This window comes from Oryx dammah, unplaced genomic scaffold, assembly GCF_014754425.2.
Source record: "Oryx dammah isolate SB20612 unplaced genomic scaffold, SCBI_Odam_1.1 HiC_scaffold_3, whole genome shotgun sequence".
Lineage (NCBI taxonomy): Eukaryota > Metazoa > Chordata > Mammalia > Artiodactyla > Bovidae > Oryx > Oryx dammah.
The window spans coordinates 68482022-68509658 of NW_024070187.1; the positions used below are offsets into that span (position 1 = coordinate 68482022).

At 43.5% G+C, this 27637-nt stretch overlaps 1 protein-coding gene across 5 annotated transcripts in view; it reads right to left on the minus strand.

The window, feature by feature from the left end:
- LNX1 (ligand of numb-protein X 1) overlaps positions 1 to 27637 on the minus strand; it is a 195652-nt gene that overhangs the window by 99161 nt on the left and 68854 nt on the right. For 4 of the 5 annotated variants that reach the window (XM_040238196.1, XM_040238195.1, XM_040238198.1 and 1 more), the window contains one exon: positions 18501 to 18993. In XM_040238196.1, the coding sequence (XP_040094130.1) occupies positions 18501 to 18892 (392 nt within the window). In that variant the 5' untranslated portion in view covers positions 18893 to 18993. Of the gene's footprint in view, positions 1 to 9346; positions 9728 to 18500; positions 18994 to 27637 lie in introns of those variants that run through there. The other variant, XM_040238199.1, reaches the window with a different exon arrangement.

Consider the following 27637-nt stretch of genomic DNA (forward strand, 5'->3'; position numbering starts at 1 on the left):
AACATGAAGAAATCAGTGAGGCCTGATATTTAAAAAAAAATCCCCACTGTCTTTCACCTACCTGACATAGTTAAGTGACATCAAGAAAAGCAAACAATTTACCAAGCACTAGAGTGGTACCTTGAGGCCCCTGAGTTTGGCATTTTAGATCAGGATGTAAACAGTTTGGGACTGATGTTGCTTTTCTACTGGCAAAAGAGAACTTGCTGATTCTCAAGGAGAAAAAAAATAAGACCATTAAACATGATCACTATGCTCTTTGGACAAAGCATAATTACAGAGCACCATTTTGATGAGTTGAGTATAATGAATTGGGAACATGCAGCTTCAATCTCCTTCCAGATACACAAACTGTAGATTTAAGGGGGAAATGCCCTATTAGACATGTGCTGAGCTGCAATGCTTTGGAAGACATTGAGAGTCACTGAACACAGATGGACTCTGGCTCTACTCCCCCAGAATGGACCTTGCTCCTCTCTAGTGGAGTAGGATTTCTCCACCTCACCCCATTTCCTCTGTAAATGCTATGTCCTTCCTTCTAAATCCTAATCTAAACTTGACCTTGGATTCTCAAAACATAGGATGAGAAAAATCCAGAGATCAGCAGTTTTTTTTTTTCCTTTTCAATTTTGATGAAAAAGAAATAATTTCTTTGAGACTTAACTTGGAAAGCATCTCCTGGCAAACCCATGGAGTTCACTCTGTTGGTTTAAACTTGGAAAGTGCTGGGAGTCATTAACACAGTGCAAATGAAGTGAGGAGGAAAAGGATGCTGAGGTCATTCTACTGCACTCCTCTCCCTCAACCCTCTTCCTTCTCATTCACACGAAGAAGAGTCCAACAGCAATAGTCTCGACGTGCCTTGTGTGGACCTCTGCTTAGTATAAAGCGTTTGGAAAAGATACTTCCCCGGGCTGTGTAGCTCATGGCCAAGTCTGGCTGAAGCCAGCAGGGAGGAGGCCAGTGCTACCACATGACCTTTCCCTAAAGAAGGGGAAATGGAGAAGTTGGACCAAGGCAAACCATCTTGAAACCCTTGAAAGCCCAGAATGCCTAGCGGGGTGTGATTTAAGGCTCTTATTGGTCTGTGAACCCCAATGAAGACTGCAATTTGTCAGAGGTGTGTTTTACAAGTTGGTTCAAGGAAGTTCTGCTAGGGGAGCAGAGGGTGGCTGGGCTCCTTGGACCTGAGACATGTGGTGGGTATTCTGTGTCTCTGACTCCCAGGCCCTACCCCACTTCCCAGAAGGACACACACAGGGCCGCCTCAGAACTGCTGTTCTTGGCAGCTTCTCCAGAGACATCCTTCCATAGCCTTAAATGATTCAGGTTGCAAAACTGGAGTCATGCATTTTAATTTCCCAAGCACAAAACTCCAGGGGGAATAAACCGTCCCTGTTTAGAGCTACTCTCTCTGCAGGGGTCAGGAAAGAGTGCAATTTCTCCCTCCAGATATGGGCATGGATTCTGTTTCTAGAGATGCCGGTTCCAAACCAAGAATATTTGACTGTAAGTGACAAAGACAGCCAGCATTTCCTGACAACCTGAGAAGCCACATGTCAATAGCATAGCACCAGTTTTAGGGACCAGTTATCCCCCATTGGCTGACAGTGCCTAAGCTGCCTTATTGATACTTTCATCTTTCAAACAAAGGACAGTTACCTGCTTTGAAGAAAAGGGCTCCAGCTGCAGGAAATTCACTCAGACTCTATACCACAAGCATAAACACAGTTTCCACCAAAATATGACACAAAGTGAGACTTGTTTTCAGACACAATAGGAGATAGAATTTGAATGGTTGGGGAAAGATGACAAAACTTTCAATTTTCTGTAAATAGCTTTTGAGAGTTGGGAGTGTATCGTAAAGTTCATTTCATCATTTCACCACCCCCAACTCTAAAGTTTCTCCTTGGGATTTTTGCTAAACAAAATATTTAAAGAAATATTACAAAAGCCACAGGAGATTTATTAACCTGAGCAGCAGCAGCCATTTCAGTTACTCAGGCCCGGTGCTGATTTCTACAAAACCTGATATACAGACAACTTGTCATGCAACTGGCCAAGACACAAGGTGAATTCATTTCGCTTAGTTCAGTTTAAGCCTGTACTGTGCAGATGCTGGGTGTACAGAAATAAACAACTCTCAAGCAGCCCTCCTCCTTAGGACTCAGCAGCCAGAGCAGAATGGATGGGAACACTGTGAAGGATAGACCACAGAGGAATGCAGAGGGATAGAGAGATGACTTTCCACAGGATGTCAGGGTGAGTTGACACCTGAGCTGGAACTAAGGGTTCTTAGACTGTAATGCCCATAAGGATCACTTGGGGAGTTTTTTGTTAAGAATGAAAATAAGATGGGCCTCATAAGAATCAAGGGGAACTTGAGACTGAAAATGGATGCTCTGCACCCAAGACTTTTGTTTTAGGGAATTGATTTAGAGCCCGAATATCTGCATTAAAAAAAAAAAAAAAAAACAGCCCTCAGTTGTTATGTGGGTGGTCCTCAGAACCCTTGCTGCTCCAAGGACTTCACCTATAAGTCTGGACATGCATGAGGCTGTAAATAGACCAAGAAAGGCTATAAGGCTGGATCCGTGCTCATGTGTGTGAAACTCAAAGTCTATTTCTTCAATTTGCTTGGGCATCTAGAAAGTTCAGAAAGAGTTCATGAAGTCTAGAGGTGAGGGCTTATGAAAGAAAGCACTGCCCTTGATCCTTTCGGCAGGCTTTCAGTAGACCTCAAGAGCAATCCCTGGCTCCCTGCCCCCAATCTCGGATTGGGACTCCTTTATACTAAACTCTCTGGTTTTAGGCTTCTTCTACAGAATTCACTCTCCTCTGGGTCATGTCAACAGGTGCTGATGGAAATGTTTAAAGAAGGAGCTGCCTAGGGTCATAAACTCTTGGCCCTCAAGGCCAAACCAGACAGGCAGAAGCGTCTGCTGGATTGGACACAGGTGTTTTTATTTGGAGTTAAGTTGAATTTGAACGCCTTTTAGCAGGTATCTATGGACTTCCCTGGTGGCTTAGTGGTAAAGAACCTGCCTGCCAATGCAGGAGACATGGGTTCGATCCCTGGGTGGGGAAAATCCTCTGGTGAAGGAAATGGCAACCTACTCCAGTATTCTTGCCTGGAGAATCCCATGTAGCCTGGTGGGCTACAGTCCATGCGGTCACAAAAAATAGGACATGACTTAGCAACTAAAACAACATCAAGCCAGGATATATGTATACATGTATATATTATGTATATTATACATAATATATGTTATTATATATATACATGTTTATATATATATGAAAGTGAAAGTCTCTCTGTCCTGTCTGACTCTTTTGTGACCCCATCCATGGATTATCACCAGATGGTCAACACCGAAATCAGATTGATTATATTCTTTGCAGCCAAAGATGGAGAAGCTCTAAACAGTCAGCAAAAATAAGACTGGGAACTGACTGAGGCTCAGATCATGAACTACTTATTGTCAAATTCAGACTGAAATTGAAGAAAGTGGAGAAAACCACTGGACCATTCAGGTATGACCTAAATCAAATCCTTTATGACTATACAGTGGAAGTGAGAAATAGATTTAAGGGACTAGATCTGACAGACAGAGTGCCTGATGAACTACGGACGGAGGTTCACGACACTGTACAAGAGACAGGAATCAAGACCATCCCCGTGGAAAAGAAATGCAAAAAAGTAAAATGGCTGTCTGAGGAGGCCTTACAAATAGCTGTGAAAAGAAAGGAAGTGAAAAGTAAAGGAGAAAAGGAAAGATATACCCTAGTGAATGCAGAGTTCCAAAAAATAGCAAGAAGAGATAAGAAAGCCTTCCTCAGCAATCAATGCAAAGAAATAGAAGAAAACAATAGAATGGGAAAGACTAGAGATCTCTTCAAGAAATTAGAGATATCAAGGGAATATTTCATGCAAAGATGGGCTCAATAAAGGACAGAAATGGTAGGGACCTAACAGAAGCAGAAGATATTAAGAAGAGGTGGCAAGAATACACAGAAGAACTGTATAAAAAAGATCTTCATGACCCAGATAATCACGATGGTGTGATCACTCACCTAGAGCCAGACATCCTGGAATGCAAAGTCAAGTGGGCCTTAAGAAGCATCACTACAAACAAAGCTAGTGGAGGTGATACAATTCCAGTTGAGCTACTTCAAATCCTAAAAGATGATGCTATGAAAGTGCTGCACTCAATATGCCAGCAAATTTGGAAAACTCAGCAGTGGCCACAGGACTGGAAAAGGTCAGTTTTCATATCCCAAAGAAAGGCAATGCCAAAGAATGCTCAAACTACCACATAATTGCACTCATCTCACATGCTAGTAAAGTAATGATCAAAATTCTCCAAGCCAGGCTTCAATAGTACATGAACCATGAACTTCCAGATGTTCAATCTGGTTTTAGAAAAGGCAGAGGAACCAGAGATCAAATTGCCAACATCCACTGGATCATCGAAAAAGCAAGAGAGTTCCAGAAAAACATCTATTTCTGCTTGATTGACTATGCCAAATCCTTTGACTGTGTGGACACAATAAACTGTAGAAAATTCTTAAAGAGATGGGAATACCAGACCACCTGACCTGCCTCTTGAGAAATCTGTATGCACGTCAGGAAGCAACAGCTAGAACTGGCCATGGAACAACAGACTGGTTCCAAATAGGAAAACGAGTATGTCAAGGCTATATATTGTCACCATGTTTATTTAACTTATATGTAAAGTACATCATGAGAAACGCTGAGCTAGAGGAAGGACAAACTGGAATCAAGATTGCTGGGAGAAATATCAATAACCTCAGATATGCAGATGACACCACCCTTATGGCAGAAAGTGAAAAAGAACTAAAGAGCCTCTTGATGAAAGTGAAAGAGGAGAGTGGAAAAAGTTGGTTTAAAACTCAACATCCAGAAAACTAAGATCATGGCCTCTGGTCCCATTACTTCATGGCAAATAGATGGGGAAACAGTGGATACAGTGGCTGACTTTATTTTTCTGGTCTCTAAAATCACTGCAGATGGTGACTGCAGCCATGAAACTAAAAGATACTTACTCCTTGGAAGGAAAGTTATGACCAATCTAGAAGCTGGGAGGGATTGGGGGCAGGAGGAGAAGGGGATGACAGAGGATGAGATGGCTGGATGGCATCACCGACTCTATGGACATGAGTTTGAGTGAACTCTGGGAGTTGGTGATGGACAAGGAGGCCTAGCATGCTGTGATTCATGGGGTTGCAAAGAGTTGGACACGACTAAGTGACTGAACTGAACTGAAACATGGATTATACAGTCCATGGAATTCTCCAGGCCAGAATACTGGAGTGGGTAGCCTTTCCCTTCTCCAGGGAATCTTCTAAACCCAGGGATCGAACCTGTATACATAATATGTATATTATATATTAGGTAGGTAGAATAGGATAAAGGAGTCCAGAATAGCAGTGGCTAAAAGACAGGGAAGGGAAAAGCCCATGAAAATGGAACAAAGGAAGCTCAGAGGACCAGAGTGAGGACCTCAAGTAGAACAAACAGCACTCCTGGCTAGCCCAATTTACATAGGGCAGGCCCAGGGGGACGAAAAAACATATAAAAAGAGGAGTCAGAGAGCAGGGGCTCTCTCTCTCTCAGGCTCACTCTCTCTCTCTCTCTTCTCTTCTCTTCGTGTCTTTTGGGTCAGCATGCCCTCACACCTCAAGGATGTATTTTCCTTTTATTTTCTAAATAAAATTGAGCTGTAACACGGAGCTGTACCACCGATCTGTCCAACAGCTGTAACGTGGTCTGTCCAAGAGCTGAGAGCTGTGACATGCCCTGTCCGAGGGCTTTAATGTCTGTCACTTCAAATTTTTGTTGTGATGAGATAGAACCGAGGAAATTACACACTCCCCTGACATTATATATACATATATTTGTGTATGGACTTCCCTGGTGGCTCAGATGGTAAAGCCTCTGCCTACAATGCAGGAGACCCGGGTTCGATCCCTGGGTCAGGAAGATCCCCTGGAGAAGGAAATGACAACCCAATCCAGTACTCTTGCCTGGAAAATCCCATGGACGGAGGAGTGTGGTAGGCTATAGTCCATGGGTTCGTAAAGAGTCGACATGACTGAGCGACTTCACTTTCAATTTCTTTTCATATATGTTTTTATATATATATGCATACATATTTGTATACCTACTTTCTCAGCAGTTGATCGGAGGCCTCAGGTCTTCCTGTAATCTTAGATCTGAATGATTCACATGTTTAGATAACTCCTGCCTGGTTCCTCTAGGCATTTGAATTTGAGACCCTTGGGGACCACATCTTAAATTTGAATCCATTTACTGGATTAACTCCAGTTCTCCAGCTGGGATGCTAGGGAAGAGGACTCAGGCTGAGAGAGTCTTGGTGTCAGAGAGAAAGGAAAATCCAGAAAGAGTTCTGTGGTTGGAAGCTCGGGACACTGGGCAAGCTTTACCCAAGGCCTGGACGCCAAAGCCTAGACAAGGGTGTCAGAAAAAGCCTGGTTAATGCACTCCACCTTTGAGATCCCAGCGGCCGACAGTAGCATCTCACCACCCTGTGGCCCCAGTGCCAAGAATACTGAGCAGAACCACCCAGCAGTGCTACTCACAGCTCTCAGTTGTTTTCTAACCTTTGCTGACAACCACAGCCACCTCTTACCCTTTCTGAAACTCTGCCTGAAACATTTCTCTCTGCATCTCTGACTCTGCCTAATTCCTCCCTAATTACTTCAAATTCCCACTCAGGCCCCCATCTCCTTGCCAAGCTTTCCCTGATCAGTTTCACTGAAATGCACAATCTCCTCCTCCTCTCAACTGGTTACCTAACCTACTCTCTAAAGACTTACCCCTTTATGTCTTAGATCATTGTTTGTATTTCTTATCTATATACATTTTATCTTCTCAATTAAATCCTCAACTCCTTGCAGGTAGGTGCTGTGACTAATTTTTTACTGCCCATATATTCCTTCTAGTACCTGCTGCAGTACATGAACTACATTGCAGGTGGATTATTTACTAGCTTAGCCACAAGGGAAGCCCCAGCACCTGAAACATGTCATTAATTCTCTGATTAGTTCATTATCACTAGCAGCATCAGGTAACAGCTGCACAGAACTGGGAGCTTCCAAGAAAGTTCTATCAGATCAGTACAGGAACATGATATTTCTAATTGTATTATGCCTCCTGGATTGCGTCACATTCAGAAAAGGTGGCTAGCTTGAATTCACTCAGAAAAGTTGCCTTTGATTCATGCATTTGTGGAAAAGAAAACTGTAAGCCAGTATGAAGAGCCTGCCTTTAATTAGGCTATAAATGGAAAGTAACTCAATGGAAAGGTTCCTCATTAGCAGCTGACATGGGTTGAATGGCAGCCCCTAAAAACATGCCACCCAGAACCTGTGAACGTGACCCTATTTGGATAAGGAGTCTTACAGATGCAATTAAACTAAGGTTCTCAAGATCATCTGGATTATCCAGATGAGTCCTGAATCCAGTGACACGTATCCTTATAAGAGGGGAAGGAGATGTAGAACTGGAGAGCACAAACTGTAGAAGGCCATGTGAAGTGGGAGGAAGGGACTGAAGTGAGGCAGCCACAGCCAAGGAATGCCTGGAGCCCCAGAAGCTGGGAGAGGTGAGGAAGGATTCTCCCCCACAGCCCTCACAGAATGTGGCCCTACTGTCACCTTAATTTCAAGCTCCTAGGCCCCAGAACTGTGAGAGATTAAATATGTGCTGTCTTGTATATAATTAGTTGCAGCAGCCCTGGGAAACTAATACAGCAAATAATAAGGATAGCAGATGGGGGTGGGGGATGGGGGTGGAGAGATGCAGGTGAAAAGGGTTGGGAGGAACGCTTTCTGGCACTAGATTTTAGAGATAGCTTCAGCATCCATCACGAGACAGGAAGGGGCTTTTCCATAATCCCAATTAAATCTGCCATCATATGTTTTTCTAGAAAAGCTTCCACAATGTCATTATTACCCCAGAGATGTTCACTATTCAGGCTTAAGCCAGATACTTTCTCTATGAACCTTCTCATCCAAGGTGGATCGGGTTTACATTCCAATAAGGTAGGACCAGGAAACCCTGAAATGAAGAGTCCTTAAAATGAATGTCCTTCATAGACCCAGGTCATTCATTCTCTTCTCTGCTTCTGGAGCATTTATTGAGCATCTACTGCACTGGGCAAATTGATCAGTCTGCCTAACTATAACAGAGGCACTGGTTATATCTAAACATGTGAGGATCTCTACTTAAATCTGACCAGTCAAGCTTTTCTATTCTGGGATGTCTGATGTCTGGACTCTATTTAGAGTCCCTCTTTTCAATTACCCCCCACCCCGACTCTAATTTATAAAGAAGCAACTCTTGCTATTTTCACCTGTCTGGTGAGTAAAGAGAACTACATTTTTGTAAATACTCCCAACACTGAGACATACACAGCAGCACTTTGCATCTGATTGCTAGAAGCTGTTCACATCAGTCTGCAATCCTTTTTCAAAGCTTATTAACAAAAACAGCCTGAAAAATATCACTGTAAAGATTGGGGATGTAAGTCATTTCCTCTTACAAAATGAACATAGGTCATGGAGGAAAAAGTCTTTTTTCTTTTTTCTTTTTTGAGATGTGTAATGAAATATTTAGAGGTAAAATGTTATGATGACTGCAATCTACTCCAAACCACTTCCATAAAAAATAAAACAAAGGCAAAATTGGCAAAATGTTAATCATTATATCTAGGTGATAGGAATACAGGTATTCACTGCAGGGTTCTTTCTGCTTTCCACTGCATAAAAATTATCAAAAATGAAAACAAAAATGGTGTAGATTTTTTACATATAGGGCTATCTTGCCCCCATACTGACACTCTTGGTGTTTTCAGAATTGGAGACCGATTGTCTCAAAAAAGGATGATATCTGTTTATAACTAGAAATGTCCAGTAGAGACTTCAGGTCTGTACATGCAGCTTCTGTTCTTAACGGTCCTTTGGTTCTATTTATGGAGGGAAGTGAAGAAGCAGCTATTGAGAAAAAGCAGAGTATCAAAAAAAAAAAAAAAAGAAAGGAAGAAAGCAGTGTTGGCACAGATGCAGGGGAAAAAATGCCTTGTTGGGAAAGCACTGCATTAGTAAGATGGTGTTTCTCTTTTAAGTCACAGACTGCTAAGCACGCGACTTCAAACTACTGGCAGGATGTTTTGTCCAAGTGCATCTAGTGGATGTGGAATTTCTCCCTCTAAACCGACATACCGGCCCAAGGACGGACTCGGTCCCACCCCCGACACCCCGAGACACAGACACAGGCAGGCACGGTGAGAGGGGGACTCACAGTTCTGAGTATAGGAAGTGCAGATTGCCCACACTGTCAACGTAGTTGGCAGGGCTGAGCCAAGGCAGGATCAGCAACAGAAGCGCCTTCATTTTCCGATCAGGGTGCAGCTTTGTCTCCCCCCACCAGCCACCTTCTCTCTGTCAGTGGCAGGGGCCCAGCCCAGCCCGCCCCTTTAAACAACCTTTGCCATGCTCCCACAATCAGCAGATCCTAGAGAATCAGACTCAGAGCCCTTAGCTGGAGCTGCGTTGATAAATCACAGGCTTGTAAGAGGACTGGGAGGTGCCCTGATTCTCAGATGGGGAGATGTGAGAACGAAGGGCCCCACCAAGGCTGGAGAGAGGGTTAGGCTGAGAGCAGACAGGCTGATGCCTGGCAAAGGGACCTGCCCCCTCCTGCAGGCTGCCGACTGGTTCTCAGGAAGCAGCTGGTACATTTACATCACCGGCCGGGAGCAGCCGGGCTGGAAGCTGATCTGCGTTGGAAGAGGGCATGAAGATGGTACATGCAGAGCCCACTGTGTGAATAAGCAGATACTCAGAAGCTGTCCTCCAGCTTGACTGGAGGAAGACACGGGTTGGAATCAGCATCTTTGGAACAGAGCCTAGAGAGCTGAGCTCAAAGTGAGTCTTTGGATATTGTTGCACAGGAATGTTAATAGGAACCCGCTCCACCTCTCCATGTATATTTAGAATATGTACTTAAGGTAATTTACCTGTCAATGTCCTGCCCACACAGACAGAGGTAAGGGAAGTGATGTCTTTCCTGTTAATTTTGAGAACTGTCCCTATGACAGAATAGGTTGTGTCATTCTCTCTGAGACTAACCAAAGGCCTCAATAGACAGACATGAAGTTCTTTAAAAACAGTGTATACAGACTCCTGATCTGTAAGAAGAAGTTATTCCATTCCTCCTGCTCCGTGGAGTAATTGAATTAGGCTCTGACAGTAGCTGCAGGATTCCGGGCATCTCATTGAAGCTCTGAGCCTCAGTCATCTCATTTTTGAAATGGAGCTAATAATGCCTTATTTCCTTGGTTCTGTGGAGGCTGGAGCACAGCATCTCTTCCACCTTTGAGGTCTATGATTCCAGACCATACTACTTGTCTTAACACGAGGGCTTCTTTGCATGCCTAAGCTCTGGAATGCCATAGAAGCCTCAGATTCCTCTCCTTTGGGTTCATATTTAAGAAGATGGAAATCCATTTTGGTAACTGAAGACCCAAATCTTAATAGAACTGGCTCAAAAAGATAGTTACATTAACCACAACCTGGCAATTACAACAAACTCCACTTCACAGGAAGAAGATTAAGGAAAATCTACAGGATGACACCAACTGCAGGTGCTACCGGTAAAGAATGTGTCTGCCAGTGCAGGAGACATAAGAGGCACGGATCAATCCCTGGGTTGGAAAGATCCCCTGGATGAGGAAATAGCAAGCCACTCCAATATTCTTGCCTGGAGAATCCCATGGACAGAGGAGCCTGGCGGGCTACAGTTCATGGGGTCACAAGAGTCGGACAGAACTGAAGCGACTTAAACACACACACACACACACACAAGCAGGAAAGTGGCATCAGAGATTTGCATTCATCTTTGACAGTGCTAAAAGACTTTAACTACAGTAGACCCTGAGGATGTACAGATTTCACTTCTACAGTTTAGATCTGAGATATACAGCCTTGATAAAGCATGGCATCTATAATTCTTTTGAGGTCCTAATTTGAATTCCACTCCCTTTCTCTGGTATGCAAGAGTCAGAGTCTCTGAAGAGCCATAAAAAAGGAAGTTAGGTTTGGAATTGAGATGCTGTCATCAAACAGGCTTGAGTCTGAACCCTAGCTCTGCCATAAATGAGCTGTGTGACACTGGGCATGTTGCTTAATCTCTCTGAACTTCCGTATCCTCCTTTGTAAAGACAACAATAGTATGCTTAACTCACAGTGTTGTTATGAAGGTGGAATGAAATAATGCCTGTAAGAACAAAGGACTGCATGAGTGTTTAGCTGTTGTTGTAAATATTGTTATTAATAGCCACTAATAATTGTGGATGAGCCTGGCTGGCAGATCAGTATCTATTTCCAGGAGGCTTTGCTGTTCTCACCCTGGCCCTTCTTTCCTCCTGCTCAGTCTTTTCCTGAATACAGAGTTTCACAGAGTTCTGGGACATGCTCATCTTGAATGTCCAGGATCTACTGTATAAAGCATAACTCATAAATAGCATCGTATATAACATAGAGGCTTCAGAGTGTGCTGGATTGTATTTCTGATGATCTTGGGTAGGTCAGATTGCTTCTCCAAGTCTCTATTAAAAAGAAAGATGTCTGCCTTTCACTTCTTGCATTTCAAAAGGATAAGATGCCTTAATGGATATGAAGAAGTGAAGTGAAGTGAAATCGCTTAGTCATGTCCAACTCTTTGCGACCCCATGGACTGTAGCCCACCAGGCTCCTCCATCCATGGAATTTTCTAGGCAAGAGTACTGGAGTGGGTTGCCAGTTCCTTCTCCAGGGGATCTTCCCGACCCAGGGATCGAACCCAGGTCTCCCACATTGCAGGCAGACACTTTACCATCTGAGCCACCAGGGAATCCCAATGGATATGAATGCAATATAAAAATGAAGGTATTATTTTTTATTGTTTCTGTCACTCTTGCAAAAACAGCTGGTTTCCTATTCAATATCTAATCTCATCTTCTTTTTAAGAGCACCTGTGTTTTGTTTATGGTGGTGATGCACTTTGCCTCTCCCATAGACAGGCAGCCATGTAATACAACAATGTCTAACAAGGTATAAGAAGAAATTACTGGGTGACACAGCCTAGAAAGCTCTTTAAAGGAGGGAGTCTCAGTTTGTACACTGCATTTTGCCCTTGAGGCCGGGTTCTTTTTGCCTGGAAATTGGGTGTGATGCTGAGGCTTGAGCAGCCATGTTGAGGCCAGGAGGTAATAATTATGAGGATGAATGCTAATTGAAAAGCAGAAGGAGCGTGGATTCCTGATAGCAACATCATACTAGTTGTGGGCTTCCTAGCCCCAAAGTTTGTGCTAAATGAGAAAAACGAAACTTCTACATAGTTAGATCAATATAACTTGAATTTTTTATTACCCATCCTCAGATGTAGTCCTATCTAATATAATCTCTTCGGAATAAAATCCTACTTTCAAATGGCCATGGATCGCTGCAAACAGTACAATCATAACCCTAATCCTTGCCTCCAGGCTCTGAGTCCTCTTTATCTTTAAATGTCAGCTCAGACATCACCAATCATCAATCACCTCCAGTTTTCTTGTCTTTTTTTCTTGTCACTAAGCAGGGAACTCCTTGAGGGCAGGAGCTCTATTGGTCTTGTTTTCTACTGTATTCTCATCACAGTGCCTAGAACACAGTAGATGCTCAATAAATATCTGTTGAATGAAAGAGAATTCAACTTGGTTAAAGAGACCATTTCTTGGAATAGTCGTTCTTGATCACAGGCAAATTAGCAAAAACAGACTTCAAACTTTATGAGAGTGATGGCAGGGGTTGAGCATGTATATGAATGGATAATAAATGCCCAGGAACCAAGGAAAAAGGTAAGGAATATTTCTTGGAATGGGTGTCTAGGAGAATGTGATTTCTCTAAAGAATTTCTTGGAGCATAATCTGATGGATGCTCAATGGTTCTCTCAAGAACAAAGGCAGAAAATTTCCTCATCTCTTCTGTGCCCAGGAGAACTAAAAGAACAGATCTCAGTTAGGCAGGGGCAGGAGAAAGTGGGTTCAGGATTGGAAAGTCATGGGAAGGAGGCATGTTAAGCACAGTCAGAGTGGAGATGTTAAGCCAGGCTAAAATGACCAAAGAGACTTGTTACTTGACCACCTCTCCATAGGGTAATAGTCCCTAGTCCTTTACTCTGGCATTAAAACTTTCCCTGCCCTGTCTACCTGAGTCTGTGTTTATGGAACATGGTACAGAGAAGGGTCTGAATATTCATTGGAAGGACTGATGCTAAGGCTAAAGCTCCAATACTTTGGCCACCTGACGCAAAGAGCCAACTCATTGGAAAAGACCCTGATGGCTGGGAAAGATTGAGGGCAGGAAGAGAAGAGGGCCACAGAGGATGAAATGGTTGGATGGCATCACCAACTCGATGGATAAGAGTTTGAGCAAATTCTAGGAGATGGTGAAGGACAGGGAAACCTGGAGCACTGCAGTCCACGGGGTCACAACGTGTCAGACATGACTGAGCAACTGAACAACAACAGAGAAGGGCCCCTGATAGAAGAAAAGGTCAGGAGAGGTTCCAATGTAGGTCTTTGGGGGAGAAATTTCCAGGACATTGGGTTTAAACTTAATCAAGAAAATAACCCTAGAGAGTCTTCAGTCAGGTGTGCCAATACCATCACATTTTCACCCAGGACTGTTTTCAAAACACTGAACAATGAGCTCTTTATTTGTGCTAAGTAAATACTGAAGGGGGTCAGCTTTACTATCTCACGTTTTTATTATCGTCCATGAGAGAGAAACTCAAGGGCAAAGTGGCTTGTCCCATGAACTCAACATGTGTGTGTTTTCAAATTCTCTCTTTTACCTTTCAGAGGTCATTTTCTCAGAGGCAGAAATTGTGGCTTATATAGATTTTTCTTTCATTCTGGGCCTGGCCTATTGTGGATTGTTGATAAATATTATATATGCAGAGAATGATACTGCAAAATAACGATGTAGTCTTAAGACTAAAAAAACGCCCACTCAGGATCAAGGAAGTAAAAGCTTCACCTCCACACACCCTCTCACTGCCAGTCTGGGTCAAGAGAGGTGCATTGAATTGACCCTCTGCTGTGCCCCAACTGTGCCCATTGCCAATATCCCTTGGTTGGGAAGTCTGCCATTGCACTCAACAGCCCATCACTCTAGTGGGAATTTTTTATAGTAGACCCATGTGATGGGAGTCTGCAATCATTTAAGAGCAAAGGACAACAGAATTATCCAGAAGATTCCAAACGTCAGCTCACATGCTTAGATTTACTCCCATAGAAGAACTCTCCAGTCTGAAGTTAAAAATAGTCACCCAAGTCATTGCTGGTCTAGCCAGTCATGCACACCCACAGTTGCCCATACATGCTTTACTTTGGGATTTATATTCAACACACGGTCTGAAATAGTAAGACTATGTTTACAAATGACATAAATTCTGCAGAAAAATAGGCAGCATCCCTGATAACCATAGCATGCATGATCCTCCAGACAGGCCGTGAACAGAGACCTTGGGCAAATAGTTCTCGAACACAGGTTATTTACTAAAGGGACAATGGAAACATTCTAAATGTGATTTATTTCTGCAAGAGCTTAGTATTCAAGGAGTCAACTGAAATAAATTCCCATTGTACAGGCAGACAAACTACCTATAGGGAGCTTCCCGTGAAGCCCAGGATTGCTAACTTTCTAGGACCCCCTGGAAGGACATGTGGATCCATGTCAGACTCCCCGTAGTTATCAACCAGAATTATAGTGAAGTTCTCCATTTTAGGTCAGTTCTCAGCCTGCCTACTTTATGTTCATCAAAGTACCATCAGTCAAAGAAAATATTTTAAACTCATTACATTTTAAATACTGAAATGAAGAATGCAAAATTTATAAATATAAATTTATCTTCCAGTAAAAACATATGACAACACTTCTATACAAGCAGCCACCAACCTGGAGGCCTCGTATCGGAATGTAAGGAAAACACCAGCTTCCTGGTAACGTCTGAGTTTTCCTACTTTAAGAGACTCCAGCAGTAGCAGTGTCTTAATCTTAACCTCTCTTCTAAGAGGAGGAAGAGGTAGTCTACTGAACTGGTTGGTCATAGGCCCCGGGCCCAAGAGGGCTCTGGAGCCAAGTTCCAGATTAGCTCCAGATTCTGAATCCTGGCCAGTAAAATGCTCAGGGAGCAGGAGGCAAGGAAGTGTATATTAAGCATTTGATGACTAACAAATTCAACGTATTTTTGGAAATGTTGGTTTTAACCTACTTAGGAAGCTAAAGTGTGGAGTCACAGCAAGTGTGGAGGCCCAACACCTTGCCCTGAGAGTTCCCTCGTCACCGAGGGCTGCTGAAAGGGAGGGTGAAAGACTCTGAGGCCACAGCTCAGACATGTGAATTCAATTAGCTCTGCACATCTCATTATGCGCTGAGCATTCAGCAGACCTTTCTCCCAGGCTTCCTTGAGGTGTGGGGTCATGCAGCCAGTGTGGGCAGCTGAGGTGCACTTGAGTCATCTCTCTCTAGACCCCAGAAGCCACCCCCCACCCCGACCAGTCTCTTCCCAGACCTCCCCCGGAAGCACTTCTTTCCAGCCTTGCTCTCAGCTCCATGTGCTATCTTATCCCAATTCATAGGGATATTCTTGGCCCCAAGTCAGTGCTTGATGAGGGCTGCCGTGTTTTTACTCTTTCTTCAGAGTGCTTCTATTTCTCTTCTTGTCTCTGTCCTCTCTACCCCTCTCCTGCAAAACTCCAGTATAGGCAGAATACTTACCACACTCCTCCCCAAAGCAGTCTGCCTCCTCACCCTCAGAACCTGGGAATGTGTCACCTCACATGGGAAAAGGGGCTTACAGATGCGACTAAATAAATCCTGAGATGAGGAAAGGAACCTGAACTATCCAGGTGGATTCACCGAGTGGATCCCAGTGTCATCACAGGTGTCCTTATATAAGGAAATCAGGAGGATCAGAGTCATGGAAAGAGATGAGGTGATGGAAGGAAAGGAGACAGAGAGAAGGGAACGAGGAAGAAGAGAAGAGAGAGAGATTCTAGGCTGCTGGCTTTGAAGATAGAGAAAGGAGCCACAAGCCAAGAAATGCGGGGGCCTCTGGAAGCTGGAGGCCACAAGGAAAGAGACTCTCCCCAGAGCCAAAGGGAACCAGCCTCCGAACACCCTGATGTCAGTGAGACCTGTGTTGGACTTCGAATACTCGGAACCGGAAAGTAACACACTTGGCGTTGTGTTAAGCCACTAAGTTTGTGATCATTTGTTAGAGCAGCAGCAGGAATCGAATTCAGCTTCCAAACACAAATGTATTATATAAACGGCAAAAGTAGGCAACATGGGAATGGGGCAGGGAGGTCTCCCGAGGCTTTTCTCCTCCTCTTGCTCCTCACCTCTTCTGTCTGGTAGGGCTGCAGTCTTGGCCCTGGCCCTGTGTTAGCATCTGTCTGCATCCACCTCATCTTTGACCCCAGGCCCACTCCCCTGCAGGCAATGCCTCCCTTACGCAGGCAACGCCTCCCCTACCCAGGCAAAACTTGCAGCAAAAGTCACACACAGACTCCCTTCCCCCTTCCCCTCTGGCCACGCTTCCTTCCGGGCAACCCGACAAGAGGCACATCCTAGCTCACACACCTGAGATCACAGAGGGCCAGAGGCAACTCATGAACCTGACATAATGCATCTGGCCCACCATCTAGTGGGGGAAAGTGTGTTGACCGACATAGTTACTATGGAAAACGTGTGTGAAGCATGATACCCAGGCGGGTGCTTTGGATGCAAACTTCCATGTTAGAGATTCTGCATGTCCCCAAAGACAAAGACTCAGATTCAGGGCTTAAGGAATGTGATCTTTAGAAAAAAAAACAAACACCCGCACCTGCCTCTCACCCTTGTCACAACAGGAACCAAGATAAACACCAGTTTCCAAATTTCCTCTTACAAAATAACTCTGGTATTACTGTTCACGTCTTATTAAGCACCTTAGATGCTCTAAGAGAGGAACTCCTGCGCCTGAGACCCAGGGCCACCCCCTGAGGCTGTCCACAAGAAGTACGCTCAGGAACACACGATGTGAGTGGGTGAAGTAAGAGGTGGATGGTGGGGTGGATGGTGTTGGCCACCAGCAGGAGCAGTCATACCACAGTTCTGCATCAGTTGTGCACACTTGTGCAGAAAAACTTGCAGAACAAATCACTAGAAGGACAAAAGTTTTGTAAATCTCTCAGAAACTTGGTTGAAAATATCTCGTGTCTCCTCAAAGAATAGTTGGGCTTTGGTATTTCCTGTACAGAGCAATTCCTGGGCCAAACTGGGAGAGATTTTTTTTTTTTTACATAAAAAGGCAAGCAGTGTCCTCCAGGATATCTTTTTGGGAACCTGAAGCCTCACAAAATGAGATGAGAAAGCTTCTCATTAGATTCTCCAGTATCTTTCACATTTCAGATGCACCCAAATGAAATAAACCAGTCACAGAAGAACAAATACTGAACGATGCTTCTTATATGAGGTTTCTACAGCAGTCAAATTCATGGAGACAGAAAGCAGAATGGTGGGTGCCAGTGGTTGGAGAGGAAGAAATGAGGAGGGTTTATTTTAATTTTTTTTAATGGATGTGAAGTTTTAGTTCTGGAAGATGAAAAAAATCCTGGAAATGGTTATTGGTGATGATTGTTACATCACTGTAAACGTACTTAATGTCACTGAGCAGCACACTTAAAAATGCTTTAAATGGCAAATTTTATATTGTTTATTTACCAGAAAACCTTCCAACCGTATAAACACACACCCACACATTCACACCCCACAACTCCACCATGTGCTGTTTCCTCACACTGAACCACAGCCAGAATATCTCAACCGTTTCTTACTTTGAATGAATCCTTTCACTGGCTGCAAAGCAGAAGGTAAAGAAACAGGTATTTTCCGGGAGCAACGGGAACCTGCAACACCCCGCCCTTTCAGCAGCAGCCGTGAGGGCGGGGCTTCTCAGGATTGGCCCAGGGGCAGCCCCTCCCTAGAAAGTGAAAGTGAAAGTCGCCTTCGACTTAGCGACCCCATGAAAGTGAAAGTGAAAGTGAGGTCGCTCAGTCGTGTCCGACTCTTTGCGACCCCATGAGCTGTAGCCTACCAGGCTCCTCTGTCCATGGGATTTTCCAGGCAATAGTCCTGGAGTGGATTGCCATTTCCTTCTCCAGGGGATCTTCCCAACCCAGGGATCGAACCCAGGTCTCCCACATTGTAGACAGACGCTTTACCGTCTGTGCCATCAGGGATGGACTGTATAGAATTCTCCAGGCCAGAATACTAGAGTGGGTAGCCTTTCCCTTCTTCAGGGGATCCTCCCAAAAAAGGGATCGAATCCAGGTCTCCTGCACTGCAGGCGGATTCTGCAGCCACAAGGGAAGCCCCTCCCTACCTTGTTTGAAAGTGATGCTCAAGGTCGCAGCGCTGCAGCACCTCGGCGCAGTGCTCCGTGAACGGGCAGGTCACCAGCAGCTTGTTGAGGAGCTTGTTGACCAGGATGTTGGATTTCTTGCAGTGCTGCAGAACCAGAGGCTTTCGATCCACGGGGCAGAAATCCTTCTCGACCAGGAAGTTGGTGAGGCAGACTGTACAGTAGGTGTGTCCACATGGCGTGTCCAGAGGGTCCAGAAGAGCTTGCAGGCAGATGTGGCAAATGAGGTCATCGTCCACATCTTCTGTGTAGGTGTAGAAGTGGTTTTCCTCGGGGGAGTGGGCTTGGCCACACACCACACACAGGGGTGCAGCGCTAGGATCCGGGTCCTCAGCGGGGTCTGGCTGGTTCATGGTCAGCTGGGAGTGAGTGGAACAGGATGACCGGAAGCCAACCCCGGAAAAAAGTATTTCCTCCAGAGTAAATCAGGATCTTCTAGGAGCCATCCGCAAACCTGAAAGAGAACGAGACTGCTCATCCATCTTGGTTATGGATGGTAGGTGGTGCTGCCAGTGGATAGAACTGAGCTGTGACTAGGAAGGCCTGGGCCGAGTGACCACTTGGTGACTGACCCACAAGACCTGAAGCCCGGCTTCCTTATGCCTCAGTTTAACTACCTATCTTAGCAGCAATAATACTTACCCCTAATTTCCTCATATTAGTGCAGTGAAAATTATTTGAGTTAAATCTGAGAATGTCCAGAAACAGGCCCTAACAAAACAGACCAGTGATTTATAAAATTCTGTCAGATCATGACAAGAAGAAGATGTTAATGCTCTGATGGCTTTCTCTTATCTCTCTTCACTACCTTTCTCGAAAACCCAGAAAATAAAGGATCCCCTGGAGAAGGAAATGGCAATCCACTCCAGCAATCGTGCCTGGAAAATCCCATGGACGGAGGAGCCTGATAGGCTACAGTCCATGGGGTCGCAAAGAGTTGGACACGACTGAGCGACTTCACTTCACTTCACTTCACTTCACTTCATAGTCTTCAACTAGATCATCTGAGAAGAAATAGCTGCTGAGGCAGTTGTATTTTTATGAAGATGAAAGCATTGTTTTCTTCTGCGTGCATTTCATTCATTCAGTCACTTCGTGGTAAAGGTGTTTCTGGAGCCACGCTGCCTGTGCCAATCTCACCATCACTGCACCAATGATTTAAGTGTCCGTTTCCATGTCTATAGTGGCTCAGAGGTTAAAGCATCTGCCTGGAATACGGGAGACCGGGGTTCAATCCCTGGGTGGGGAAGATCCCCTGGAGACGGAAATGGCAACCCACTCCAGTATTCTTGCCTGGAGAATCCCACGGAGGGAGGAGCCTGGTGGGCTACAGTCCATTGGGTCGCAAAGAGTCGGACACAACTGAGCAACTTCAGTTTCACTTTCACTTCCGTGTCTGTAAAGTGGAGATAATACTGTAATGGCCTATCTCAGAGGGTTGTTGTGAGGAGTAAATGACATATGAGACATAAAACACTTGAGAATTATGCCTGAAATACAGTAAGTGCCCAGTAAGTATTAACTATTCTTACATATATTTGTTGCTGAAGTCATTCTGTCTCCAGCCGAGCTCATTTCGCCTGGAAACTGAAAGCTATAGTTCCTCTCAGGAGTCTTTTTGCTTTGTTCTCATAGTTCTCTTTCATTCAATTATATATATATTTTCAAACTAATAGAATATTATCACACTCTGTATTTTCCTTTGGTGAAAAGTGAAAGAGTCGCTCAGTTGTGTCTGACTCTTTGCAACCTTATGGACTGTAGCGTGCCGGGTTCCTCTGTCCATGGAATTCTTCAGGCAAGAATATTGGAATGGGTTGCCATTTCCTTCTCCAGGGGATCTTTCCAACCCAGGGATTGTGAACCTGGGTCACCCATGTTGCAAGCAGATTCTATACCATCTGAGCCACCAGGGAAGCTATTTTTCCTCTGGTATAGGAGTTTAAAGTGGAGATTTCAACCTGCCTAATCAACATCTAGGAAAGTCTCCTGACCAGTCAATAAAAATTTTTTTCTTTGCCTTCAATATTTTTTATTAATGAACTGCAGTAGTGTGAGATTAGTGACAATGATAATCATAAACATTGGATTTCAATAAGCATTTTGTGGGCACCAATCTTGAGCAAGGTAGTAAACTGACTGTGCAGGAGACCTTCAAGAGAGTTTTAAAGGACATGCCTACTCTCTTGGAGTCCCCAGACCTTCCCAGGGGATGTGGACATGACCAAGTAATGAGAAACCAGGTAAGCAGTGCAGACAGAGGTCAGCAGTAGGGGACTCAGGGTCAACACTCAGGACAATGAAGAATCCTGTAGTATCCCAGCCCTCAACTCAACTTTCTTCTTTTCCAAAAGTAACTAAAATGACTTTAAGTTTTCCACAGAAACATAAAGACAGATGAATCACCTAACAGGAAACTGGCCATGTTTTGAAACAGCACAGCAGTCATAAACTGCCTTACAGTTTTTTTCTTTTCCAAGTAAAGTTTGAGGTTGTTTGTACAAACATAGCCTTATCTCAAAAAGAAAATACATTGACTTCAAACTTGTACTGAGTCAGCTTACATTTCTGCACTGTGTTAATAAGCCTTGAAGAACACTCTGGTCAAGAGGTAGAAGTAAAGTGCCCCAAATGTGAAAGCATGGAGAAATCACAGACTTTTATTTAGCATCAGAAGAGATCACAGGAGGCAAAAGTAGAGGATACAGGAGGGGGTGAAGCTGTTTATAGTCAAATTTCATAGAAACCTACACAGCTGCTATTTGTCCTCCAGGCTCAGAGAAGATACTGGAACCACACAGGAAATACTTTCAGTAGCATGAAAAACAGTTCAAAAATAAACATGAAAATGGAAATGGGCCACCCAAAAGATTATCATCTGCTATAGGAAAAAAAGTTCACATATTTTGAACTAAAACCCTATGTCTTTAGCACTTAGAGTTGGGTCAAATCCTCCCACGTATTCTTTCTCATTGTGCTGAACGGAAGGGTGATAGGAATGCCGGTGGTAGCCCTGCTCTGACCACTGTAACAACAATGTCACATTTCTGGGCCATTTCCTCGTTGGTGAAAAGGTGGAATTGGACCAGATGTTTGGTTTTCTCACTGTGCTCTGCAAGGTGTGTCAGATGCCTCAGGCTCTTCCAGGGAAGGGAAGGGGGATGGTAGGCTGTGTCCAATTTTCCACTCCACCCAGACCCAGCTCCACTTTCATCTCATACATTAGGTTCCTCATAAGATTCTGCTCAAAGGACCATGGCTTAAGGAAAACAAAAACCAAAAAAATCCTCCGGACTAGATACTATGAAATCCCTTTCAGAAATAGAGTCCTATGGTTCCATGCTAATATAATAGAGGTGTTTTCTTGGGATATTTTAGGGTGGTTGGCTTTGGGGAAGTTTTTTTTTTCCTGGGGCCTATATATATATATATAATTATGTTGTTTAATCCTTACAAATCCCCAGGGATTTTGTTTTTAATTTAACAGATGAGGAAACTGGGTGTAGTAGGTAAGTAACTTGCCAGTTACACCAAAAAAGAACAAACTAGCAGGGGCTCATAACTCCTTACTGCTCTTCACAACATTGCTACTTTTCTCCCATAATCTATCTTGACTATGACCAGTCAGAATCCAAAAAAAGTAAAAAGGAAAGTGAAAGTCACTCAGTCATGTCCAACTCTTTGAGATCCCATGGGCTGTAGTCCATGGAATTCTCTAGGCTGGAGTTCTGGAGTGGGTAGCCTTTCCCTTCTCCAGGGGATCTTCCCAGTGCAGGGATTGAACCCCAGTCTCCATCACTGTAGGCAGATTCTTAACCATCTGAGCCATAAGGGCCAAGAATACTGGAGCAGGTAGCCTATCCCTTCTCCAGCAGATCTTCCCCACCCAGGAATTGAACCAAATATAAGAGCCCCACGAAATTATAAGGTTAAAAATCCCTGTAGGCCCCACTGCAAATGGAGTTTTCCAAGATCTGTGAATAAAAAGATTCTTCGACTTTACTGAGTGCTAAAATGCCTAAGACAGAATAAGTGGATTGGAGTAAGCAGAAATGGCAGGCTTTAGCTCCAACACCAATTTGTTTTTCCTTTCATTCTTTTTTCTCTGAGAGCAATTTGAATTCCCTGGCACTTACTCTTGTGAGTAAACCAGATTCTTCATATAATATTAATGTAAACACTGCTGTATATATTTTTCAACTTTGCTTTAGACTAAATAAAGCCTATATGAATAGACACAGATTATGAGTGAATTGGCTAAAAAAAGCAGTTTGGGTTCCAAAAAAAGAACTAGGTAGACTTTAAAAAGTATGATTAATGTAATTTACTTGATGTTTCTTATTTCCAGTTTACATCTTATAAATACGTATGGTGTGTCAAGTTTTTGGACATATATGTGCCTTGCTGATGAACTGAGAAGAAATTATAGAAACTCATTAAGGCTTAAAAGGTAAACTCTTTTGTCCCCAAAGAGGGAGCAAGAAGGTCTGTCCATACACGTTAGTCTGTATGTCAGCTGTCAGCAATCTGGTCCTAGCTGGGGTAAGGAGAAAGGGATATGCAAGATGGCTGTTTTTGCAGTTTGGAGTGAGAAAAAGCAGGAAGTAGATTCCTTCCTTGAGTATGTGTATGGGGGTGGGGTGGATATCTTACTCTGCCCTGATACAACACTATTGCGACTTAGGAACCATCCTTCCTCCTTTTCTCTGATTTGGGGTAGAATAGAAGCCTGAGGGGACGTTTACAGAGATGTGTAGTCCACCAATGGCATGCCAGGAAGTGCCAGGAAAAATAACAACGCCCATCTCTGTTTGTCCTTAATCCCTGCTTCCTTTCCCACTACTTCATGGTGCCTGCAATCTGTCCAGAAGTTCTTCTACCTAACTTTGAAATTCTAAACATCTGTGGTTGACAACAAAGATACGTTTCAGAGCAAATGTGAGTCAGCGCCATCTGCAACCAAGAGGCTCATTAGAGGTCGTATGCACACTATCACCTGGACTGGAAAATTCAATGGACTGGAAACTTAGTAGCCTTAAGAGCAGCCTTCAGAGGGCGATTAAGAGGTACAGACTTCCAGCTGCAAACTGAATGAGCTTCATATTTTATGAAATAATATACTCAGTAATGATATAATATCTTCATGCGGTAACATATTGTAACCAGGTTATTGTGGTGATCATTTTGTAATGTATAGAAATACTGAGTCACTACGTGGTACACCGGAGAAAGCAATGGCACCCCACTCCAGTACTCTTGCCTGGAAAATCCCATGGACGGAGGAGCCTGGCAGGCTGCAGTCCATGGGGTCGCTGAGTCGGACACGACTGAGCGACTTCACTTTCACTTTTCACTTTCATGCATTGGAGAAGGCAATGGCACCCCACTCCAGTATTCTTGCCTGGAGAATCCCAGGGACGGAGGAGGCTGGTGGGCTGCCATCTATGGGGTCACACGGAGTCGGACACGACTGAAGTGACACAGCAAATGTGGTACACCAGGAACTAGCATGGTGTTATACTTTGACAAACTTGGAAGAAAAGAGATCATATTTGTAGTTACCAGAGTGGGGGGAGAGTTAGAGTGGGTAAATGTAGTCAAAAGATAAAAAATTCCAGTTAAAGGATAAATAACTACTAGGGATGTGGGCGTCCCTGGTGGCTCAGTGGTACAGAATCTGCCTGCCAATGCAGGAGACACAGGTTCAATCCCTAGATCAGGAAGATCCCCTGGAAAAGGAAATGGCAACCCACTCCAGTATTCTTGCCTGGGAAATCCAGAGGACAGAGGACCCTGGTGAGCTACAGTCCATGGGGCCACTAAAGAGTCAGACACAACTGAGCGACTAAATAATAACAACCTACTAAGGAGGGAAAGTCTACATATTGACCAGATTTTTTTCTCTCTGGAACTCACCTAACCCCTTCATGGGTGCCATTTAGAACATGTCTAGTTCCTTAAATCCATTTCAATTATTCCCATAGGTTCAGCAGCCTTAGGTGTGTCCAATATTCCTTCCAGTTTCCAGACTCCAAGAGCCTGACCACACTCTTCTGCAAGCTCTAAACTTATCAGTGTACTTCCTGCAATATATAGACAGCCTCCAAGACAGAATGAAATGAGAGTAACCAACTGCTCCCATAGCCAAAGACTGCATCTGCTTTCTTGGTGGCAATACACACCTTGGCTGTTACTGCAGTTCTGCCAGGACTGAGCAGGGGACATTATACTGAGCCCTGAAGGAAGCTATTAGTAAGTCTTGGCCACAGAAGTGAAAAAAGATTAAGGGTAATGAAGTAGAGAAGTAGATGCTTTAAAAGGCAAAAGCAAGGGTTTGGAGCAATTTAGAAAATGCAATGATATTTATTGGCATTAGCTAGATTTCTATAAACAAAATAAAATCCTTAATGGCCAAACAGTTCCAGTATTGGAATTCTCAGCATATAATCTGAACTGAAGAATGAATGATATTTGAGGAATTTGGGGCTCTCCCATTTGTTTGTAAACATTCCTTTATTTTGACAACTCTTGGTATTTTACAATATCCTGACATACATAACACAAGAGAAATGGAAACCACTTTAAAAAATGGTAAATCTGAGATAATTTTTCCCATCCAGAGGATAAACATTGATGAGTTTTCACTGAAATTCACTATTAATGAAAAAATGAAAATAGGGCCAAGGGCAGCTGATGACGGGGCAGGTGATGGAATAAACTAGAAATTCTGCAACTCCAAATGCTCTGTACCTCTTCCTGTCCCGCTGCTTTAATAAAGAAGAAGAAGATGCACAAGTGCTTGAGAAGGAAAGTGTACCTAAGGAGGCTTACTAGCCAGTCACCTTGGAACATTAGGCTTCTCCATTTATCTGCCAGAAAGCATTGCTTATAGAAAATTTCTACTTAGCCTATGACAAACACAGGAAAAAATCCACTGAAGACATTCCTAAATAACAGATACACTTAACCCACCAGTGCTGCGTGGTCCACGTTGCAATATGCAGTGTGTACTTAGTCACTCAGTCATGTTCATCTCTTGCAACCCCATGGTCGGCAGCCCGCCAGGCTCCTTTATCTATGGGGTATTTTTCCAGGCAAGGATACTGGAGTGGATTGCTGTTTCCTCCTCCAAGGGATCTTCCCGACCCAGAGATCAAACCCATGTCTCTTGTGTCTCCTTCCTGCATTGCAAGTGAATTCTTTACCACTGAGCCATCGAGGAAGTCCCTATGTTGCAGCCTAAAGCCAAAGGAGATATGAGTCCTGATATACATGTATATTTTCTAATGGTTAATTTCCCCTAGATCATTAAGCTAATTGAAAAAACATGGGAAACATGAAAAACACATATATTAAATGTACAACATTATTTTAAGTTTAAATATTTTATTTATACTAAAAACAAACATTTTTACCCCATAGTTTCACTTTCCTAGCTTTAAAGGAAGCAAGCCCAGCAATGGCATTTTCAAAAATCTGCCTATTCTTTTGTCTGATTTTCAACTGAGGAAACTGCTGTTTGACAATCTCTTTTGACTAAGTGATAACCTTAAGTAATCTTTAGATAACTTGAGCTACTGATCCTTGTATTTATTTAAATGTTAATCATTTATTCATCATGGATTTTTGCATTAATTTTGGTTTTTTAAAATAATGCATTAAAACAGTACTTATCATGATTACCAGGGTTTTGGGGGCCCCCTTAAAGTTTACACCCAAAGGTAAGTCCTGCATTTGCCTCACAAACTCATGGCCCTGCCACTGTTGTTATTTCAGAGACTCAGGTAGAGCTGTATGTTGAGGCTATGGTTAGGACTCAGCTCTGCTTCCAACTACCTCTGTGGATCTCAATATTTTCCTTGTACCTGCCCTGATTCCCAGTCAGGTGCAATGGCAAAACCAAAGAATTACAGCCTTGTCACAGGCGTACCACTAAATTTAACCAAGGTCGAAACTGATCTGATTGAGCATTGTATTGATACATGCTTGATAGAGGCAGCAGGTGAGCAACCTGCTGATGGGTTCATGAGGCAGGAGGAAGAACTTTCTTCAAATGAGAGGAAGAAAATGTAGCCTAAGGCCAGGTCCCCAAAACAATCACAGGACAACTGAATCCTGAAAGAGCTTTGTTTTGTGAGTATATAAGAGAGCCCATTCAAGTAATAGAAATAGTTCTCTCAAAGAAGGACACTGTATGAACTGTTGCTATACAAACAAAGTGAGACTTGGCCCTACCTGGGGGAGAGATAAGCTAGGAGGTTGGGGTTAACACATATGCACCACTATATATAAAATAGATAACCAACAAGGACCTACTGTATAGCACAAGGAACTAAATTGAGTATTTTTAATAACCTATAAGGTAAAAGAACCTAAGGAAGAATATACGTATGTATAAAAAACTGAATCACTGTGTTATATACCTGAAACTAACATGATATTGTGAATCAACTACACTTCAACTTTTAAAATTAAAAAAAAAAGAATTAGCCTTTTTAAAAAAAATGAAACTCAGCTTACAGTTTTCCTGTTGTTGATGATGCTTTAAAATTTGGATAAAGCTCCACAGGGCAGAATGGCTGCAGAGCTGGTTTCAAACTGGTCACAGAGGCCATGTCTCAGTACACATGAGTCTCAGATCACACTCATAGTCAGGAACACTAAAACTGTGAAGACTAGATATACAGCCACTGAGGAAAAGGGTGGGTGGAACAATGTCAATAAATTCTTGTAACACCAATGGCCTTGTCTCCCTTTCTACAATGATTATCAGTCCAACCACTGCCCTGGCTCTGGCTTCAACACCTAAATTAGATTATTGGGGGAAAGGAATTGCCAAAGTCAGGGCAAAGTCTATCTCTCTATTCAGTTCAGTTCGGTCGCTCAATCGTGTCCGACTCTTTGCGACCGCGTGGACTGCAACATGCCAGACCTCCCTGTCCGTCACCAACTCCTGGAGTTTACTCAAACTCATGTTCATTGAGTCAGTGATGCCATCCAACCATCTCATCCTCTATTGTCCACTTCTCCTCCTGCCTTCAATCTTTCCCAGCATCAGGGTCTTTTCAAATGAGTCACTTCTTTGCATCAGGTGGTTA